Below are 23,348 nucleotides of genomic sequence, written 5' to 3'. Positions count from 1 at the left end.
GTTGTTACATCCCTATACTTCACTTCACCTATTTTATATTTATTCAAATAAAACAAAACATTTCCATTTAACGCTAAAATTACTCTAATCAACCATAAAGCAAATAATAATAATAATAATTAATTCTGTTTTATTAGCCACAAGGGCTAATATAAATCAAAAACATGTAAGGACAAAGACAGGTCGAAGGTTACAAAGGGTTTTGTCCGAAAGGTAGAAAATAATAATAATAATAAAGTAATAAAATGTTTGAGCGACAAATTAAAAAGTTTATTCGTTATATTTTCATTTATGATAATATAGTAGCGGTGGACGAAAATATAGGTTTCAATATTGTTTGTTTCTTCTATCCTCCTTCATTTTTAACATTAGAATAAAACAGAAAAAGGTAAATATATAACTAAAGATTAATAAATTTTAGTCTCTAATGTTGTTGTTTAATTGTCGAAGGAGGAGCAAGACGGAAATTGATAGCTTTATGGTTATTAATTCGATCCATCAGTCAGTGTTTTAATATTGAAACTTGGTCGATGTTGATTTCGTCTTTTATTCTCTTGATGCAGTCTACTACAGCTGTTTATGGTTCATTCATAAACAACTGTCTTAATAGCCAAAGGAAACCATTATTTTTGACATACAGTTATATATGTGTGTATACGTATGTGTATATAACTTGTATACATACATTTATGTGTATATATATGCACGACGGAGGTTTCAAAATAAGGAAAACTCCAGAATGTGATGGCCATGATAAATATGAATATAAAGAGGTGTTTATTGTTTGTTTCTAATGAATGAATGAATTAAGGTAAATAAATAAAATAGTCAAGTAAGAAGACGGGTAGAAAAGGAAAAAGGGGGGTGGAATAAGTAAGGAAAGGAAGGAATGAAATTGAGATAAATTAGCGAAGAGAAAGTAGAATTAAAGGCATAAGGTTGTTATTCATGTCTTGAAATGAACCGTGACTATGGCAGATTCGGGTCGAAACAGAAAGATAGATAAGACGAATAGCATAAAAGGGAAGACATGACATTGCAATGTAACCACTGAGGAAACGAATTAAAACAGCTGAGTTTGTATGAGAAGAAGAAAACGAATAATAATAATAAGATAAAAATACCCACCTCCATCGAAGCCATCTTGAACGGCCAAAACGTAAACGAGACACGCACGACGGCAAATGCGTATATATCTAGGTGTTAGTTGAACCTGTTTGAAACTTGGGCAATATCACACGTCTTTGTCCTCTTTGATGTGGCTATAAAAACTTTAAAATCGTACGTAAATTGCGGGAACCTTCTCTCAGTTGTTTTCCTTCTTACGAAACTAAAATCACAAGCAGCTTTCTGGTTTTTTTTTTTTATCATCTCCCCCTGCTCCTTCGTCTTATTTCTATTTAAAGATGATAAGACGCAACCAGGGGACGAAACTCCTGCCAGGAATGCCGTCCCTTAGTTTAATTTTTTTTAAGCGTGATAGCTAGGTGGTGGATAGGTAGATAGATTTTTACGTATTGCCGTAAACGTATGTACAAACATACATACAGACACATAAACGTGTGGTGAACTCCTGATTTTAGATATAATTCTGGATAGGTCTAATGAAACTCTTTCCAGAAAGACCAACACGCACACACACACGCACACACACATACATACATACATACATACTCTTTTACTTGTTTCAGTCATTTGACTGCGGCCATGCTGAAGCACCGCCTTTAGTCGAGCAAACCGACCCCAGAACATTCTTTGGAAGCCTAGTACTTATTCTATCGGTCTGTTTAGCCGAACCGCTAAGTTACGGGGACATAAACACACCAGCATCGGTTGTCAAGTGATGTTGGGGGGGGGGGGGGGGGGACAAACACAGACACACAAACATATACACACACATACATATACATAAATATACATATATACGACGGGCTTCTTTCAGTTTCCGTCTACCAAATCCACTCACAAGGCTTTGGTCGGCCCGAGGCTATAGCGGAAGACACTTGCCCAAGGTGCCACGCAGTGGCTGGTAAGCAAGCTACTTACTACACAGCCACTCCTGCACCTATACATACCTACATACATACATATATACATGCATACGCAACTGGTACTTAATTTATCGACCCCGAAAGGATGAAAGGCGAAGCCGACCTTGGTGGAATTTGAACTCAGAACGTAGAGACAGATGACATGCTAACATTTCAGCTAACATGCCTTATATACACGCGCACACACACACACACATATAGTAACAGTTACAGATTATATATATCATTATCATCATCGTTTAACGCCCGCTTTTCATGCTGGCATGGGTTGAACGGTTTGACTGAGTATGATGACTGTATCCATGGCCAACTCTTACCTTACTAACAGCATCCCTATACATGGCCTATACTGCCTTCACAAGTCATTCATCTGTCTCTAGCTTCCTCAGAGACTACCATGTCACAAAAGAGGTATTTCGTTGAACACTTTCTCTAGATAAACAAATGCCAAGTACAACAGTTTGTTCTTAGCTAAATACTTGTCTCACAGTTGCCTGACTATGAAAATGGCATCCATGGTGCTTCTCCTCAGGTCAAAGCCAAACTGCATTTCATTTAGTCTAATTCTATTTCTAATTAATTAGGTTATAACTCTCTCCTCAACTACCATCACCTGGTCCAGTAATTTGATGTCTCTGTAATTACTTCTATTTAAGGCATCTCCCTTGTCCTTGTTGCAGCTGACTATGATGCTACTGCTGCACCAATCACTAGGGAGTACACCTTCCTGACTAACCTGATTAACTGTACAGGTGACTAGGCTGTGTCCAACTCTGTCAGATATCTTAAGCATTTTAGCAGTGACTCCTGATGGACCAGGGGCCTTTCTTGACTTCATATCTTTAATTGCCTTATCTATCATGCTGCTGTCAACTAGGATAGTTAGTCCCTCTTGGGTTCACATGAGGAAAAATCCCTTTCTCCCATTCATTCTCTGCATTTAACAATCTTTCAGAGTAGCTCTTCCACACATCTTTTTTTTAAGGACCACTAAAAGCAAGCATACCATTATCTGTCTGTATACACTTCTCTCCTACAACACCTTGATTCTCTCTGTCTAGCAATCTGACACCTCAAGTCTCTGATCTTCATGCTGTAAGACATCAGTAAACCTCTTCCTTTCTGCTTCTGCCCAAGTTACATATAACTAACATCTAGCTTCTCTTTTAGCTATCTGATATGGTTCTTTGCTACCCCAACTCTTCCAGACTTTCCAAGCCCTTTTCTTCTCTTTTATAGGCCCTCAAGACTCCTGGCAGTTTGCTGTGCTTGAGAAAGCATGTCAAGCTAAGTAAAAGCTTGGTTGTCCTTGCATCCTTCTCCAGCTGGGCATTCCTAGTCGTGCAAGCTTCTGGGTACTGGTGCCACATAAATTCACCCATGCTGGTGATGCATAAAAGCATGTAAAGTGGTTGGCATTAAGAAGGGCATCAAGCTGTAGAAACCATGCCAAACACATAGAGTCTGGGCAGCTCTTCAGTTGGCCAGCTCCTGTCAAACCATACTACTTATACCAGCAGGCAGGCAGACAGACAGACAGCAGACAGACAGGCAGAAAGACAGACAGACGGACGGACGGACAGACGGATAGATAGATAGAAAGTGGCAGGTAGGTAGGTACATACGTACGTATGTAGGTAGGTAAGTATGTAGGCAGATAGGTAGAGAATGAGAGATGTAGGTGTATAGATACACATACACACACACACACACACACACACACACACAAACACACACACACTTACATACTGTTACTGAACATTTCTATAATTGAGGAATCAAACATTTTATATTCTACAGGAAAATAGATGTAAAACTGAGACAAACAAATATGCTATCTTTTAAAAAAAAAAATTGGACTGTGAATCCATATAAAATGTTCATATTGGTTTGAAATACTAATTAAAACTTAATGATTGCAGATACTTAAAATTAATAGCATTCTAGAAATGACCAGATCAATACTATACAGGATTAGATGCAATCATTCCATTCATATATGGCTATAAATAGTTACACATATATTTACGATTTTATCATGGTTCAGTAAAGTACAGTTGGTCATTACTCATGGGTGGGCATGGCTTGGTAGATTGCACTTTGGTGGATTTCTTATGCTAATTGTTTCAGGTGTGTGTGTAGTAACAAAGAGATGTAGACACCCTCTTGAATGTCTCGCCTTTGACCTTTTGAAATATGAAGGCACCCAAAGCAATTTGCAAAAGCAAGGTGCAATCCACCTAAATGTGAGTGGAATGTTTGCATCTAATCCTGTATGCTATTGATTTGGTTGTTTCTAGAGTGGTAGCTGTTTAAAGCAGTAGTGTAGCTGGGTGGGTCGCAGGTGTGAAGGATGGTCTGCCCTGGGCAATGCTTTTGTAGGGGGCGGCACTTTTGGGTCTGCTGTATGAGCTTGCATATAAGCATAAAAACACAGTGTGAGGTGCCAGGCGGCACACACTCTAGCTATGCCATTGATTTAGTTAGATGATGGCAGGAGGAACTCAACGAGTCGTGGGGGCCGAGTCGATGTTCTATAGAATGTAAACTAGCATGATTAAATAGCACAGAGTTATTTGTCTGTTCTTTTTCAACCGTCCACCAACAAGTCAAACCCCGATATGCTTCTCGACACAGGAACAAGGCCCACAAATTTCAGAAATGGAACAATCGATTAAATCGGATCGCGTAATCAATTTTAATTCAGAGCTTCATACTAAGGGCAGGTAACCTGTTTCTGTTACCATTAGCAACTAAAACTGTCAACAAAGTACTGGTTGCTCCCTTTAACTACTTAAATGCCTTTTATTAAGAGGAGGGTAAAAAAGAAAATAAACAAACACCCTGAGGTATTTTGTTTTTGTATTTTGATTCCTTTTATCAGCTATTTTTGAGTAAATCCCATCGCAAACTTTCAAACCTTAATAATTTAAGTGGCTTCGATAAGCTCAGTACATAGAGAGCACCTCAGAAAATATATAAATTTTTATTTGTTTGTTTTTATTATTACTGGCCTTGTGCCTTGAAATAGACACCAAAATTAGGAACCCCTTATTTTTTTAGCCCACTGGGGCGGGGAGCTGGCAGAATCGTTATCACGCCGGGCAAAATGCTTAGCGGCATTTCGTACGTTTTTATGTTCTGAGTTCAAATTGCGCCGAGGTCGACACTTTGCCTTTCGTCCTTTTGGTGTCAATAAAAAAGTACCAGTCGGGCACTGGAGTCGATATAATCAACTTAAACTCTCTCCATAATTTCATACCTTGTACCTGTGGTGGAAATTATTATGGTGATCAAGGCCCCATTTCTTTTTAAATTTTTGATAAGACTGTAGCTGCGATATATTGTGATTTTCATGCTTTCCTTAAGATGTCACAGGCGAAGACGAAGCGAGATGTCATGAAGCGAGACAGCAAACCTGTTAGTACTACTAATGGCTCGGCGGGAGATTATTGCTCGTTCTGTGATGTGCGTCACAGATTGAGATGTAGATTTCTATGCATATGTATTATTTATTCACTGAAACAAATGTGTATAACAGCAGGAATTTGATTATAAATTCTATCTCAGGATATAGGCACCACTCTTATACATAAGTCTTAAAGCTAATCAAGAGGAGATGACTTTCACGTACAAACTAGACAGTTTCGTGTTCTTTCCTTTCTCTTTTATATTTATGAGAAGAAAAATCTGTTCGCGAAATGATTAAGAGATAACAGAATATCGATTTTGGCACTTGTCCTTTTAGTTAAAAGGGAAACTGCTATATTTTTGTTAAGGAAAAAAAAAATACAAAATGTATTCCGCTCCGTTGCGGGTAATGACTAGATATTTTTATTACTAGGCACTGATCCAATTTTGGCAGGTTTACGGTGCAGTCGCAGCCCTAAATAAGCCCTGATCATACAAACCTATAATCAATGGTATACCAGGAATAATCATTCTGTCATTATTTATAACAGAGGTTGTTGTTCAACATGTTCTTCGTTTTTTTCCTTTTTCTTTTTTATTAAGGTAGTTCGGTTTGAATGTAAGGAGATTTGATTCTGTTTCTAGCAAGTCAAATAACGGCGGAATTCTATTTTTATGTACGGCATATTGACCCCCGCCATAACTTTTTATTTTTTGGAATTTTCAAAAAAAGTTTTGCGAATGTCGTGCGTAAAGCAAAATTCCGCTCAAATAACCGCGAAAAGGCTCGTTTGTGCGTAAGTTTGATGTTAAGGCATAACTATAGTTTAGTGCCCCACCAACCCATTTGACTTTCTTTTTCCATAACTTATTAAAAATTGCATTTTTTAAAAATAAAATTTAGCAGAAATACATTTTCGAAGGTTTAGCTTACGCTTACATAGATAAAAAAAAAAATTTCAAAAAAACATTTTCAGGGGTGGGGGGTGGTGTTCGAGAATTTCACATAATTCTTCTCATTTCCACTGACTCTGTTACCATCAATTTCCGTAAATTTAGCCTTTTTGAAGTATTTTTTCAGATCTATTTATTTGAAACGTCGACATTACATAACTAGCAGTCTCGAAAATGTATTTCTACAAAATGTCATTTAAAATTATGAGATTTAAAGACAGTCCTGAAGAAACAAACACAGGAGGTGGGCGGATGAGATCCTAATATTATCGACATGACCGTTATCCACGAAAGCATATCTATGCACAATTTCATTCTTTGTTTTTTTGTTTTTTTGATATTTTTCTTTAAAAAAAAAAAATAATTAAAAAGAAGTAGAGCGAGAAACCAGCATCGCTATGGAGGAAAGTGAACATCTTTTGGAAAAATGTCGGAAAGCATATCGAGAGTGTTTTGAAAAAGAACCTCACCCATTCGTGATTCAAGCAATTAAGCACCAAACAAATCAGTAAGTGCTACTGCTACTACTACTACTATTACTACTACTTTTCCTTCTTTCCTCCTCTTTCTCCAGGCCCCTCCCCTCTTTCATCTTCTTTTTTCTTCTTCGCTGTCGTCTTCTCCGCCCCCTTCTCCTTTTTCTTCCTTCTTCTTCTCCTCGTTCTCATCCTCATCCTTCTTCTTCTTCACATTCTCCTTCTTCTTCTTCTTCTCGTTCTCATCCTCATTCTTCTTCTTCTTCACATTCTCCTTCTTCTTCTTCTTCTTCTCCTCGTTCTCATCCTCATCCTTCTTCTTCTTCACATTCTCCTTCTTCTTCTTCTTCATCCTACCCCTCCCCTTCATCCTTCTTCGCCTCCTCCTTTTCTCCTTCTCTTCATCCTCCTCCTCCTTCTCTTCCTCCCCCTCCTTGTTCTCTTCCTCCTCCTCTTCATCTTCATTTCTCTTCTTCTTCTTCCCCTTCTTTTTCTTCTCCCCTTCTTCTTCCCCTTCTCCTCCTCCTCCCTTTCTTCATCCTCCTCCTTCTTCTTCTTCTCTCCTTCATTTGTCTTCTTCTCTTTCTGCTCCCCTTCATTCTTCTTCTTCTTCCTTTACTTCTCTTTTTTCTCCCCTTCATTCTTCTTCTTCTTCTCTTTCTTCTCCCCCTTCATTCTTCTTCTTCTTCTCCTCCTCCTCCTCCTTCCATGTATGAGTGTTTGTGTCTCCCGGTCTCCACGCATCCTAACTGTTGGCAAAAGTCTCTGTTCGTACCAAAGAAAATGCTATCATTTGTTTGCATTAAACTCTTTGTATTCAACCGATTAGACGAAATATTACTTTGGTTGGGAACAGGTTCGGCGGGTTGGTGACAGGAAGAGCACCCAACCATAGAAAATCTTTGCTGATGTATTTCCTGTCTGACCCATGCAAGCTTGGAAAAGTGAACATTAAAACAATGATGATGAGGATGATAACACCTTAATCCTTTCACTATATCACAAACTTAATCCTATTGACCATATCAACATGATAATCCATTAACTGCATTAAACAATTCAATCTAGAAACTAATCTTATGCATCTTAAATCTAATTAATTAATATCACCAAAGTGTAAGGTTTCTAGCTGGCAGAATCATTAGCATGTCTGGCAAAATGCTTAGTGGCATTCCGTCCACCTTTACGTTCCGAGTTCAAATCTCACTGAGGTCGACTTTTGCCTTTTATCCTTTTAAGGGTCAATAAACTAAGTACCAGTTGAACACTGGGGTCAAAGTGATTGACTTACTCCCTCCACCACCACCACCACCACCACCCCTGAAAATTACTGGCCTTTTGCTAAAATTTGAAACCAAAATGTAAAGTGGTGAGCTGGCAGAATGGTTAGCACGCCAAGCAAAATGCTTAGCGGCATTTCGTCTGTCTTTACGTTCTGAGTTCAAATTCTGCCAAGGTCAACTTCGTCTTTCATCCTTTCGGGATCAATAAAATAAGTACCAGTTATGCACTGGGGCCAATGTGATTGACTTACTCATTTCCTGAAATAGCTGGTCTTGTGCCGAAATTTGATAACAATATTCTTTTCTATTCTGGGCACAAAGCCCGAAATTTTTGGGGAGGGGGGGCAGTCGATTAGATTGACCCCAGTACGCAACTGGTTTTTAATTTATCGACCCTGAAAGGCAAAGTCGACCTCGGTGGAATTTAATTTGATAACAATATTACCAAAGTGTTAGCATGCCAGGCAAAATACTTAGCGGCATTTCGTCTGTCTTCATATTCTGAGTTCACATTCCACCAAGGTCAACTTAGCCTTTCATCCTTTCGAGATTAACACTGAAGTCAATCTGTACAACTTAACCCGCTTCTCCCAAAGTTGCTGGCCTTGTGCCAAAACGTGAAAGCAACATTACCAAAATGTGAACCAAATCATTATCTTATGTCTTGCAGGTACTTAAATCTTGCTGGAAACTTGCCAACATTCACCGGGGAACACCTCGGAGACAAAGAGATGTTGGTTTTGTACAAAATTCTCAAGGATCAATATCTGTTTGTCAGTGTGAATTTGAGCTACAATAATATCACTGATGAAGGATCACATAACGTGGCTCAACTCATTAAGGTGATACCTTGTTTCTTCCTTTCTTTTTTATTTCTTGATTCAACTTGCAAAAGTGTTATTTTGACTCTGTACTTTTCTTCAACCATATTTAACCCGTTAGTATTTAAACCGGCCATATCCAGCCATATGTGGCCACATCCGGCTATATCCGGCCATAACCAGCCAAAATATTCTGTCTGTTTTAAGGTCAAATAGGCCAAATATGGCCTCTCACACTTAACCTACAATGCCGTTCTAAAATAAACAGGTGCAGACATGGCTTTGAAATACAGGTACAGCAGAAACAGGAAGAAAGAGTAAGAGAAAGATGTGGTGAAGGAGTACGGTAAGGTTTGCCACCACCCCCTGATGGAGCCTCCTGGTGCTTTGGGTGTTTTCGCTCAATAAACACTCACAACACCTGGTCTGGGTATCGAAACCGAGATCCTATAACCACAAGTTCACTGCTCTAACCACTGGGTCATTGCCCCCCCCCCCATATATATATATATATATATATATATATATATATATATATGGATAATTATTACAATTAAAAGGGTAAAGGATTATCAATTTATTAATTAATAAATCAATTAACAATTAATAATTTTTACCAAGCCTTTCGGTATGTAAGCACCATTATTAGTGTGGAACTTATTTAAAAGTTCTTATACATTTATAAACAAAATTAAGGGATCAGCAACAGGTTGCTTCACCACATACCGAAGTTCAGAAATAGCAGCTAATAGCGCTAGATCATGCATGCACATTTGCCAGTATCATCGAATTTACAACAGGAATATCATACCGATGAGGTAATGAAGAGTTTTTCCTTCTAAACCAGAAACATGTCTATGATTAACTATGGTGAGTTTAGTTCGTTATTTTTTCTTCTTGTTTTGTCTATGTGAGTTGCGGGTAACTGCTATCTGTTGGAGCTTCAGCATTTTTAGCTGCTATTTCTGAACTTCGGTATGTGGTGAAGCAACCTGTTGCTGATCCCTTAATTTTGTTTATAAATGTATAAGAACTTTTAAATAAGTTCCACACCAATAATGGTGCTTACATACCGAAGGGCTTGGTAAAAATTATTAATTATTAATTTATTAATAAATTAATAAATTGATAATCCTTTACCCTTTTAATTGTAATGATTATTCACTCCCGGATAGTAAACCACAGATTTTCTGCGGTACCACCTGCGACGCACATGGTAATTCTTGAGGGAAGATGATGGGCTGGCTCGCCGATGTAGATTTGGAGATACTTTCAAGATGTGTCGACTGCAATGATGGCGCTAGATCATGCATGCAAATTTGCCAGTATCATCGAATTTACAACAGGAATATCATACCGATGAGGTAATGAAGAGTTTTTCCTTCTAAACCAGAAACATGTCTATGATTAACTATGACTAGTTTAGTTCGTTATTTTTTCTTCTTGTTTTTCCTATGTGAGTTGCGGGTAACTGCTATCTGTTGGAGCTTCAGCATTCTGAACTTCGGTATGTGGTGAAGCAACCTATATATATGGATAGATATATATAGCATTAAACTAATACACCTGCTTGATTGCAAAGCAGACTTCTTAACCGCTCAGCAATTTGTTTATAACGTTTATTTTTTCCTAATTTCTTTTCAAAATTTCTTCCAGTCGAGTTCATCCTTGGTAAGTTTGAACCTTATGTGTAACGATATTGGTCCAAAAGGTGGAGAATTAATTGCTGCCGCTCTGCAAGTAAGTAAATCTTCCTCATTCCTTATTCTAAAACAGTGGTTTTCAACCAGGGTTCATATGCCCCCCCCCCCCCCCCGAGGGCCCATATAAGATTTGGGGGGATCTATAATTGTATTTTAAGGGCCCCTGAAAAACTTTTTGCTTTAGATGTGTTGGTATGTGTTACAAGAAACAGGTTCCTTTCTCTAACATTTTCCACAATTTTGAAAAGCAAAATAAGAATTTTATAAGAAATTTCTATAAAACTAGTTTTTAAACATTGAAAGGTTACAGGTGTCTACCAGAATAAAATAGGAATCCAAGGGGTCCATTGATAAAAAATGGTTGAGAAGCCCTGTTCCAGAGAATTCCATTGTTTTTATATGCTTCTGTTTATTTTTTTTTTTTTCACCACCATCAGAGTGGAAAGCACTTATCACAGTCACAGGTCCATGAGACGGTTGTGACCTGTAAACAGTTACTAGTAGGAATTAGAAAGAAAAGTATGAGCACGTAATGCATCTGTGCATGCTGGATACGTAAAATGGAAGAGAAGAATAAAACACAATGCACATGTCACATCTCGCAGTCTTAATTATGCAGATGATACCATGTTTCTATATCTGCCAACACAGAGAAAAGATTCTTCATGCAGCTTCGCTGTTTTCTGCTAGCTTCATGGACAAGTAGACATTAACCCTTTCGTTACCGTATTTCTGTTGAGATGCTCTGTGTTTCTTTCAATTAATTTCAAATATAACAAAGAATTTAGTAAAATAACTTAGTTATCATTCAGCTAGTGTTAGGAACATAAATTGTGACTAAGGTTTGGTGGAAGATTTTTATTCAAAACTTATGAAACGCCGCCTTCAATTAATACAAAATAATGCATGATTAATGCAAAACAATGTGAATAACTAAACATTACATTTAGCAGACTAATCTGAATAACGTGTTTATGTTATTACAGCTGCTTCTAATTCAAAATTTAAAATATGTATTATATCATATTTATATTTAAATTTAGATTATATCATATCATTTAAATTTGATAATATAATTTTAAATAAATTCATATTGTAATATTTATATATATATATATATATATATATATATATATATATATATATATATATATATATATATATATATATATTAACTTTAAATGGTTAGTTTTCATTGTTTTTTCTTCTTGTTTTTGCCTTTGTGAGTTACAGGTAATGCTATCTGTTGGAGTCTCAGCTTTTTTAGCTGCTATTTCTGAACTTCGGTATGTGGTGAAGCAAATGCTTGCTGATCCCTTAATTATGTTTATATATATATATATATATATATATATATATATATATATATATATTTGTATACTAGTAGAGGCACCCGGCGTTGTCCAGGATTAAAATGGCATAGTTTTTTATTCTTTTATTTGTTTCAGTCATTTGACTGCAGCCATACTGGAGCACCGCCTTCATTCGAACAGATCAACCCCATGACTTATTTTTTTGCCAAACCGCTAAGTTACGGAGACATAAAGACACCAACATCGATTGTCAAGCGATGGTGGGGTTAGAAACACACATACACCCACACCCACCCACACACGCACACACACACACACATACACAAATATACACATATATGACAAGTTTCTTTCAGTTTTTGTCTACCAAATCCACTCACAAGGCTTTGGTTGGCCCGAGGCTATACTATATATATATATATATATATATATATATATATATATATATACACACACACACACACATATATATACAGGGGTTGGACAAAATAATAGGAACACCTTAAAATTTCAAGCAAACTTATTTTAATATGGGGGTAGGGTTGCATTTGACAATAATTATGGCTTGAATTTTATGAGGTATAGACTTATACAAAGTTTGAATTGTTTCCAAAGGAATTTTTGTCCATTCTTCAGCTAAAACAGACTCCAGTTCTTGTAGTGATAATGGTGGAGGATATCAATTCCTTACATGTTTTTTCTAAAATGCACCATAAATGTTCAATAATATTGAGATCTGGGGACTGTGGTGGCCAGATAAGAATTTTCCTCGTGCCATTCAGTAACAAATTTAACTGTGTGAATTGGTGCATTATCATCCTGAAAGACTGAGTACTAGATTCCCTTGTTCGAAAATATAAGGACACAGATCGTGTCATATAGCCAGCTGGAGACGATGTCTCCTGGGGATAAATTACAGCAACATTCGTCCTAAACCAGGACTGCCATGTTATGTTGGCAAACAATCTTTACTCCAAAATAGAATTATTTACATATTATTTTCTATTTGCTTTCAGACAAATAATACTTTAGAATCACTAAACATGAATGGCAACAAGATTGGAAGAAACGGCGTGTTAATGTTTGCTCGGGCTCTTCAGTTCAATATTGGCTTAAAGGATTTAAATGTTGGCCATACAGATATGGTAAATAATTCTTTCTAATTTTTGGCACAAAGCCAGCAATTTTGATGGGAGGTGAGGATAGTCAATTAGATTGACCCCAGTGCATAACTGATATTTATTTTATCAAGCCTGAAAGGATGAAGGGCAAAGTCAACTGCAGCAGCATTTGAACTCATTAGCAATTTTGATGGGAGAGGGATAGTCAATTACATTATTTTGTCAACCCTGAAAGGATGAAAGACAAAGGTGACTTTGGTGGCATTTGAACTTAGAATGTAAAGAGCCAGAAGAAATGCCTCTGAGTATTTTGTCCAATCTGCTAACAATTCTGCCAAGTTTACCTTCTTTAACATTTTCAAATTTCGGCACAAAACCAATAATTTTAGTGAGAGAGGGGATAAGCCAATTACATCAATGCCAGTGCTCAACTGGTACTTATCTCATTGATCCTAAAAGGATGAAAGCAAATTTCAGATCCCGAATTAAGCAGTCTGTTGGAATTACAGGATCTAAGAAGAATATGAGATTTTTCTGCTGTGCTTAAGTTGCATTTCTTAGATCCATTAACATATGGCTTAGATCCAGCAATTCCAATACACTACTTAATTCGAGATCTGAAATTTTTAGCAGGTGTAGACACATGGACAGGTTTTTTTTTTTATCAAATTAATAGCTGATCTGCCTGTATTTTCTTTTACCCAAAGCCAGCACCACCTCATATATTTGTGTATATATGAATATATATGTATGTATATATATATATATATATATATATTTATTGTACCCCAAGTTTTTTTTTATACATTAGACATTTTTCATAAATTATAAGGCTGCAAGCTGCCAGAAACGTTAGCACGCCGGGCAAAATGCTTGGCGGTATTTCATCTATCTTTACGTTCTGAGTTCAAATTCCGCTGAGGTCGACTTTGCCTTTCGTCTTTTCAGAGTTGATAAATTAAGTACCAGTTGTGTGCTGCGGTCGATCTAATCTATTCCTTCCCCCCTCCCCCAAAATTTCAGGCCTTGTCCCTAGAGTAGAAAAGATTATTCATAAATTATAAATAACATATTCTTATGAATTATAAATTTCTTATAATTTCTTCTCATTAATTTGTCTTTGTCTTGTACAGAATATTGACAGTATGATAGCAATGGCTACAGTGCTTTGTTTCTCAAACTGTACATTACTTCGGATTAATCTGAACAGACCTTTGTTGAAAAATATGGAAGAAGAAATCATTTCTGGGCATATAAGCCATCTCCTAAAGGTAGGTTAATATACTCTCTATCAGTATACACGCACACACACATATATATATATATATATATATATATATATACGCATGTCTATAGATTTAGGATTATTAGCTAGAAAGGTGTTAGTGATATAAAAAAAAAAAGTAAATAAATCTTTCTACTTTTTTACTCAAACCAGATGAATCCAGTTCTCGTTGAATTACACCTGCAACAACTCGGCATGGAGGATTATGGTGCAACAATAATTTCTGAAAGTCTAAGAAATAATACCATTCTTACACATTTGGATCTAAGTTGGTAATCTGTTTTAAATCATCCTTGTCATTGTCATCATCATCACTGTCACCATCATCATCATCATCATCATCATCATCATCATCATCACTATCACCATCATCATCATCATCATCATCATCATTGTCATCATCACCAACATCATCGGCATTTTAATATGCTGGCCGTAGCATACTGGAGGTTGAGGTGCAGCGACTTCAGGTCTTCCTCAGTTTGTTTTGACCATGTCTTTTTCCCTTCTTCTTCTCCTCCTCCTTCTTCTTCTTCTTCTTCTTCTACTGTTGCAGGAACACCAATGATGGAGAGCACTGGTAGACCTGGTCGGCTCTATGCATGATGAAGCTTCTGGGACCACTGACCTGGAATGGCCCCAGCTCCATCAAGAAAGACCATAAAGCCATACCAGAAGCATGTCTTCTTTGGTGCACTGCACTGGACTGTCCAATGTACAAGTCACTGCCACCACCATATTTGGTGTGGTAGTCCTTTGGTGCTCATCCTGCAGTTGTGGCCAAACTATTGTAGCCTGCATTGGCAGATTTGGTCTTCAGTGGTCTTCTGGTGCTGGCATTGTTCTCAGATGCTGTCGTCTGAAATTCGGTCACATACAGAGACACCAAGTATCTGACAAAGGGACCACATTTGGAACACCTCAAGCTTGTTGAGGTCCTGTTTGAGGATGGTCCAGGTCTCACTGCTGTAAAGAAGGACTGGTAAAAACGGGCTTGCAGAAAAACAGGTGGACCTTTTTCATCAACATATATCCTTTTCTACTCAGGGCACAAAGCCCGAAATGTTTTTGGGGAAGGGGCCAGTTGATTAGATCGACCCCAGTACACAACTGGTACTTAATCTATCGACCCCCAACAGGATGAAAGTCAAAGTCGACCTCAGCTGAATTTGAACCCAGAACGTAAAGTCAGGCGAAATACCGCTAAGCAGTTCGCCCAGCATGCTAACGTTTCTGCCAGCTCACCGCCTTTCATCAACAGACATCATCAGTAAGAAAATCGGTAAATGGGTGCATTCAAACAGAACATTGTATTTGTTTCCACCATGCTGAGAACACTGCTCTCTCCCCGTACTCTGCATTATTCCCCACCACCACCAGCACCATCGCCAACCCACCTTCATTGTTACCTCCACTTTAGCGAAGGTGGAGGTATCGTTTTTCAGTCGTGTTTGTTTGTTTGTCTATGGACAAGATATCTCAAGAACTGCTAGCTGGATTCGGATGAAAATTTCAGGGATGTTTGGCCTCGTGACTAGCATAAACTGATTAGATTTGGGGATCGATCTAGTACCGGACAAGGATTCTGGATTATTTTTCCCGTTTTTTTTTACTTAGTTTTTGAGAGCAGTTTGGTTCATTTTTAATATTTTCACTTGTGAGAGCAGTCGATTTTATTTCAGATATTCTCATTTAAAAAAAATCATCTCTGGCTAATTGATGAGACATTGGTGTTGCCTTGGTGGAAGTTTGCACTCCCTGAATGTTCTTGTTGTTATTGGAAAGTGATTACACAGAGATTTTTTTCTGGTTTTTTTTTCTCTATTTTATTAATTTCTTGGTTGTTTTGTTGGTGCTTTTTTTCAGTAACAGAATAGGTGAGGATGGAATGTCTATGCTTGCTGATGCTATGGCTGTCAGTGGCACAATAGAGATACTGAACATTGGGTATAACAGAATTGGTAACCCAGGAGCGGTGTATTTGGCAGAACTGCTCAAAGCAAATACATCTTTGAAAACGTAAGTTCTTTCTTTCTTTTTGTTGTTGTGGGACGGAGTGGTATAGTGGCAGTGTGGGGATGCAGTGACGGGTGGGGGTGATGGGCGATGGGGTGGAGCGTGGTGGGATGGAATGAGTGTTTGTGGGAATGCAGGTCACAAGGGTGAGGGTGGTGGGTGGTGAGGGTACTGGAGGGTGAGGGTGATGGGTGGGGAAGGTGGTGATGAGGGTGATGGGTGAGGGTTATGGATGGTAGGGTGATGGGTGGTGAAGGTAGTGAGGGTGGTGGGGTGATGGGTGGTGAGGGTGAAGGTGATGGGTGGTGTGGGTTATGGATAGTGAAGGCGGTGATGGGTGATGGGGTTGTGGGTGGTGGGATGATGAGTGCGTGTGTGTGTGAGCATACGACTATTAATATAATTTTCTTCTCTGTAGTTTAATTATAGTATTCAACAACATTGGAGTGAACGGAATTATAACAATTGTAGAGGTGTTGCTAAACGTAAACAAGAGCCTAACGGCTTTGTTCATATGGGGAAATGACGTGCAGCCCTCTGCTGGAGAAGTAAGTATGCATACTAACATATATATATATATATATATATATATATATATATATATATATATACACACACACACATGATGAATGCATACAAGCATACATACATACATCGATACCAGGGGTGAACTGAGAGTATGAAGGACCTTCGGGCATAACTGTAAAGTGCGGACCCCACAGAGCTCTGGGTCCTTGGGCAGTGCCCAATTGACCGACAGCTCAGTTCGCCCCTGATCCTTAAAACACATCCTTACACACATAAATACATACATACATGCACACATTCGTATATTAAGCCTTACACACATGTATCCATATATAAACGCGTACACGTATTCATACATAAAGTCTGAAATACATAAGTGCATACATAAATGTATACACATATTCATATATAAAGTTTTACATACATAAACAATAGTATCGACCCAAGTCTGCCAAGTTATAGGGCAGCACTGATTGTCAAGTGGTGGGGGGAAAGGAGAATCACAGACACATGTAACCACATGTGTGCTGCTGGCGATTTCTTTTCCTTCTTTAGACTTGAGTAAAAATGAGAGGGGCACCGGCGCCCACCGACCGATAACCCCTTCTTACCACACAGCCATGCCGGCACCTGATATCTTATTTTTTTTCGTCTTTCTTTAAGGCAGTTCATAGACTTTTGGAAACAAAGCGTCTTTCAGAGGATAGTATTGATGTTAAGCCATATAATGTTGATGGGATTTTTCACCTTGGTCGGCAATTTCTTTTTCCTCATCGCCAATTCGGTAGAGTACCGAGCTATGGAAATTGTCTAACATCACCTTCCATGCTTAAATAATAAACAAGAGAATATGAAGTTATGTAAAAACAGAAACTTTCAGCAAGCCTTTGTATTCTTAGAGAGAAATAAAAAATTTAAATACATATCTTTTGTCATTTACTTGCTTCAGTGTATTGAACTGTGGCCATACTGGGGCACCGCCTTGAAGGGTTTTAGTCAAACAAATCGACCCCCCAGGACTTATTTTTAAAGTCTGGTACTTATGCCAAGCTTTTAAGCTGTGGGGACGTAAACAAACCAACAGCAGTTATCAACCAATCATGGGGACTAACACAAAGACACACACGTGTGTGTGTGCATATATATATATATATATATATATATTATATATATATATATAAATTTATATATACTCAAGTACCCAAAATAACAAGGAGTTTCTACCTCATAAACAGGAGTTACACCAGTCATTTTGTGATCTTTGCTACCCTGGTATCTATTAACCAATTTATTTTGTCGGAGTTAATTATTAACTAAGAGAAAATAAATACATATATATATGTAATTCTAATGCCTCTTTCTCTTATATATATATATATATATATATATGAAAGAGAGAGAGGCATTAGAATTTTTCACCTTTAGCACGTTGCATTTTCTCTAGAACTTTTCCCCCTGCCCTATTACTACAAGGGAGAAAACTCATATGGACATGATGCACTTACAGTGTTAAAGGTTAGCTGAACATAGTTGACATAAACACTTCTCCTCAAACACATAAAGAGGAATATGCTCACAAAGAGAGAGAGAGAGAACAAGAGGCACATTAAAATGTCTGATGCCAAATAAATCAGCAACACTGAATAAGCAGCCAAAATACCTCAAACTGTTCCAAGGAGGACAACTTCTGCAAAAGCTAACCACAGAGTAACAGAGGTTGATGCTTATAATCATTTAACATCTGTGTCCCATGCTGGCATGGGTTGGATGATTTGAGAGGAACTGGCAAGCCAGAGAATTACACCAGGCTCCATTTCTCTGCTTTGGCATGATTTCTACAGCTGGATACCCCTCCTAACATCAACCACTTTACAGAGTGTACTGGGTGCTTTTTACACGACACTGACAACATCAGGATCACTAAGTAACTTGTGAGACGTAGACCTCTCAGCTAGGAGAGGGAGTGGAACTGCAAACATGATGCAAGGAAGAAATTTTAAAAGGAATGAGTAAATACCAAAACAATTTATTGGTTTACATTATTTTATTTTTCTGTTTCTATCATGCCACCAGGACATGGATGAGGTTGTGTTTTTCATTTTTTGTTTTTTATAATACAAAATATAAAAACTGCATATAATATCATTGGGGAATACACTTTTTATTTTTTTTATTTTACAATCATGTCTTACACCACATCTAATAACTCAACCAGGAGTGGAGCTATTTTAACCAATATTCAGACAATAAAAGATCAGCTGTACAGAATATAAATGCTAATAAAGTTTTATTTTACATTTTTACAAGGAAAACAATTATACAAAAAAAATGTGAAGAAGAAACATCTTTTCTTTCTTGTACTTATTTCATTCATTGGATTGTGGCCATACTGGGGCACTGCCCTGAAGAGTGTAATCAAACGAATCAACCATTCAACAATTTTTGTTATTTTTAAGTTTGGTACTTATTCTATCAGCTTCTGCCAAATTGCTAAGTTACAAGGATATAAATAAACCAACACTGGCTGTTAAATGATGGGGAGAAAAACAAAACACACACACATATATTTATACATGATGGGCTTCTACACAGTTTCTGTCTACCAAATTCACTCACAAGGCATTGGTCAATCCAGGGTTAAATACTCTATTTGTGTTATGTTCAAACCAACTGGATTTGGTCTCTCATTCATACCCTACAATTTCGTTGTAAAAATATGAAATCGCATAATTGAAATCTAGAAATGAGATAATGCATGAGCAATTCAAGCCAATTTGAATAAATAAACATACTTCATAGAGTAATCTGAATGCTACAGGGTTAAGGAGCTGCTGAGTGAGATTTAACCTGAAACCAGGTGGTTGCAAAGTGAGCTTCCTTAACCACACAGCTCTGTCTGTATTAATATGATTTCATGGGTTAGACAAGAGTACATTAAGGTGAAAATTTTTTTTATATTAAAAGGAAAAAAGAAAATCGAAAACAGACAAAAGTGTAAAAGCACATTATTGTGTGTAAAACTGAATTATATGAAATAAAAAGAAAATAGGGGTTAAAAAAAAAAACAATTAACCCATCATTGATTTCCCATCTTGCTTCAGCTTTTAAAAGACACATCACTTCAAAAGTATGATGCATATTAAGACAACCCTAATAAAAATATGTCATGAACAAAAAAAAATGGGGGGGGGAGACATCTTCAAAGAATGAAGTTACCATAGCAAAAAGGATGTTCTCAAAGTGTCAAGGCAGCATGGCAAAGACCAATGAAGGGACCTCTTCAAAGAATGAACCCAGCAAAGGGAAAAATGTAATCAAAAAGTGTCCAGAAACATCCATTGAGCAATGGGAATGTCCAAGTATATTAAAAAAAAAAAAGGGGTAATTTAAAAAATTTTTTGCCATGTATTTCATGTCCAAGTCATTTCTTGTATTTCTCCATTTTATCCTGGAAAAGGAATTAAAAACCATATTTATATAAAGAAAAAAATTACTATTGTAAAACAAAAGATAAATAGATATGTACATTCACATAGATGCAGAAATATACACAGACGTAACTAGATGCTTACACACATAAACGGTGGAGGCGCAATGGCCCAGTGGTTAGGGCAGCGGACTCGCGGTTTCGATTCCCAGACTGGGCGTTGTGAGTGTTTATTGAGCAAAAACACCTAAAGCTCCACGAGGCTCCGGCAGGGGATGGTGGCGAACCCTGCTGTACTCTTTCACCACAACTTTCTCTCACTCTTACTTCCTGTTTCTGTTGTGCCTGTAATTCAAAGGGCCAGCCTTGTCACACTAAATATCCCCGAGAGTTACGTTAAGGGTACACGTGTCTGTAGAGTGCTCAGCCACTTGCACGTTAATTTCACGAGCTGGCTGTTCCGTTGATCGGATCGACTGGAACCCTCGACGTCGTAAGCGACGGAGTGCTAACAACACACATAAAGAGAGAGAGAACGAGAGAAACATTAAAATGCCTGATGTCAAATAAGTCAGCATCGAATCAGTGATGCCAAAACAGCTGAGCTAAAAGATCCCATACCGAACAACAGCACACCATGGTTGCAATCTAAAGACTGAAGAATGAAAGAAAATGAACTCCATTGTTAAAAAAAACAGGGAAATGTTAGAAAATACAACTAAGGCAAAAGAAAAATAAATGACAAAATATCTCAAACTTACAATATATAGTTTATTTATTTGAAGAGGAGTATATTTCTTAATTTGATTCTGTACAGCATATTCACGTAGATCTTTACTAAACATTTCAAGGAACTTCAAATATGATAACCATACCTAAAACAATGGAAAAGAAAGATAGATATATTTTAAATGCTTTAATGATGCTTGCCTTTTATAACAGATTTACAGAAAATCCGAATTATTGACAATGTGTTTGTGGAAAGAAAGATATTGAAAAACAATACGTCAGACTGACAAACGAGGAGGTTATAAGGTGGTCGTGAGGTGTGCTAAAAATAACAGCTAAATACTCCTTAAATCTCTCGTTCCTTTTTGTTTTGTTTTTTGTTTTCATAATCATATGAATTCCCCTGTGTAGAACAGATGGCGATCTGGCGATACCAGTTCTGAAGCTGTCACTTAGCTTCAGAACTGGTATCGTAAGATCGCTGAACAGATTCATAAAACATTTCTGAAAATTCCGTAAAATAAAGAGGGAATCATATTGCGTGCTCTAAAGCGGAATTCAGAAAGTTAAGAGAAAATAAATTGTGATATGTGAATTATCCGAGATCCTTCTGAAAAAATATTCCGACATAATCCTAAACTATACCATATCTGGAAAATCTTATTAAAATAAACTTCCCCCACCCCACCAACGAAAGTTATAAAGGAACAGTCGGGAGTGTACCTATCCGAAGGGTGGAGATGGAGTATATGTAATCTGGGTATACCCCCGCTTTTAAATTTTGTTTTTTTTTACGGAATCCCACGTTTTAGGCTATGGAGATTCTGATTCTGAAAAACTTTTTTCAAAAATCTCAATTTCAAAATTTCGACCCCCCCCCCCCCCGGTTTTTATATAGATCCTGACCGTTACCCTGACCCTGACCCTAACCCTAACACTAGTTTTGTGAGATTTAGCTGTTATTTCTAGCATGTAAATAGCTTGCTTGGTGGGGGGGGGGGATTGAAATTTTTCAAAAATTTTTTTTTCAGAATCGGAATCTCCATAGCCTAAAACGTGGGATTCCGTAAAAAAAATTAATAAATAAGGGGGGAAAGGTTCAGATTACATATAGTCCATCTCTACCGTTATGCCAAATAATAAACTTTATAAATAGTGTTTCAAGTTTCTTCCTTATCAGTTGTTTTATAAAAGTAGACGACGCACACCACCCGTTTTCGGCGTTTAGGGTTAGATGTAGGGTTACGGTTAGAGTAACTTTTAGGGTTAGGGTTACGCGGAAAACGGGTGGTGTGCGTATTCTTTACCTCCGCCGAAGTGCAAGTCAAATTACTAAACAAAACAGAACAGGAGGAAGGCTATATAAATTTACTTTTCAAAATTGGCAGCGAGTAAACAGGACAAACGGTTGCAAACCGCCAATAAACACCAATATTAATAAAAACAGTGTCTGGTATAGAGATGGAAATCTCCTGTCAAATCGCCATTTAGATTTAAAAACAAAAGGATTTATTAATCTCATTGGCTTACCATATCTATCGAATTATCGCCAGCAATCCTATATTTTCTCTTATATTTCTTAACGACGTTTTTCGCAGCTGTACAAGTCCCAGATCGATGAGAACTTATATTGCGGGACATTTTGAAATTAAAACGTTGTACACGAAACCTATCTTCAACGTTAAAGAGTTAGCAAAATGGCAAACCTCAGATTCTATGAATGGGATTAAATATGTTTAGGGGCAAAGTATTTAATTCCTTGCCAAAACCCTTTCCCATGAGTTAGTGATAATTATTCGTAAAGATCCGTTAAATCATGTAGTAATAAGTCTAGTTGTGTGGTTAAAAAGCTGACTTCGTAACTACGCGGTTTTGAGTCCAGTCCCACTGCAGGACAGCTTATCCTCTAGGTTGACCAATAACAATTTGGTAGAAAGAACCGTTTGGGTTCGAATCCCAACCCTGTCACTTAGTCTTCTGTTGTTTTGTGTGTGTAAATGTATCTTTACTTGCTGAGTCTCATGGTGTAGAGGCTAAGAACCTCGCATGCCCCCCGGGACTAGTGAAACTGGTCTTAGCAGAATACTTCAAGGTTTTTAGCTGTGTTCCTGTACATTCTTAGTTCGAATCCTGCTTAAATCAGTTTAGCCTATTATCCTTCGAATGCCAATAAAATAAACAACAGTGATGTAATGTGAGAGTCGATTTAATGAACAGTCCCATATCCACA

At 37.4% G+C, this 23,348-nt stretch overlaps 2 protein-coding genes and 1 long non-coding RNA gene across 4 annotated transcripts in view; 1 reads left to right on the top strand and 2 right to left on the bottom strand.

Moving 5' to 3' along the window:
- LOC106871524 (putative ubiquitin-conjugating enzyme E2 W-B) overlaps positions 1-1,422 on the bottom strand; it is a 33,026-nt gene extending 31,604 nt beyond the window's left edge. Inside the window, exon 1 of one of the 2 annotated variants that reach the window (XM_052974734.2) lies at positions 1,129-1,422. In XM_052974734.2, the coding sequence (XP_052830694.1) occupies positions 1,129-1,143 (15 nt within the window). In that variant the 5' untranslated portion in view covers positions 1,144-1,422. The remainder of the gene's footprint in view (positions 1-1,128) is intronic. The other variant, XM_089366566.1, reaches the window with a different exon arrangement.
- Positions 1,423-4,772: 3,350 nt separating this feature from the next.
- Positions 4,773-17,885, top strand: LOC106873086 (leucine-rich repeat-containing protein 34). The gene is made up of 10 exons (XM_089366565.1): positions 4,773-4,900; positions 6,789-6,924; positions 8,846-9,017; positions 10,653-10,736; positions 13,029-13,157; positions 14,267-14,404; positions 14,572-14,690; positions 16,285-16,437; positions 16,853-16,982; positions 17,626-17,885. Exons 2-10 carry the CDS (start codon positions 6,815-6,817, stop codon positions 17,797-17,799), a joined length of 1,209 nt encoding a protein of 402 aa, XP_089222691.1. The 5' UTR covers positions 4,773-4,900; positions 6,789-6,814; the 3' UTR covers positions 17,800-17,885.
- A 1,102-nt stretch (positions 17,886-18,987) lies between these two features.
- LOC149131757 (uncharacterized) lies at positions 18,988-22,782 on the bottom strand. The gene is made up of 3 exons (XR_016245167.1): positions 22,649-22,782; positions 21,151-21,264; positions 18,988-20,410 (listed from the first exon to the last, which is right to left on the bottom strand). It is a non-coding gene; the product is annotated as an uncharacterized LOC149131757 (long non-coding RNA).
- Between the last annotated feature and the right edge of the window lie 566 nt (positions 22,783-23,348).

This window comes from Octopus bimaculoides, chromosome 19 (genome assembly GCF_046866305.1).
Source record: "Octopus bimaculoides isolate indiv1 chromosome 19, ASM4686630v1, whole genome shotgun sequence".
Taxonomy (NCBI): domain Eukaryota; kingdom Metazoa; phylum Mollusca; class Cephalopoda; order Octopoda; family Octopodidae; genus Octopus; species Octopus bimaculoides.
The sequence above is the reverse complement of the archived record's forward strand: the minus strand, read 5'-3'. Positions and strand labels throughout refer to the sequence as shown.

Coding starts and splice junctions, on each gene's coding strand:
- LOC106873086 (XM_089366565.1), top strand. CDS start 6,815: ATGGAGGAAAGTGAACATCTTTTGGAAAAATGTCGGAAAGCATATCGA. Junction 14,405..14,571: donor ATATAAGCCATCTCCTAAAG/GTAGGTTAATAT, acceptor TACTCAAACCAG/ATGAATCCAGTTCTCGTTGA. Junction 16,438..16,852: donor GCAAATACATCTTTGAAAAC/GTAAGTTCTTTC, acceptor TCTTCTCTGTAG/TTTAATTATAGTATTCAACA.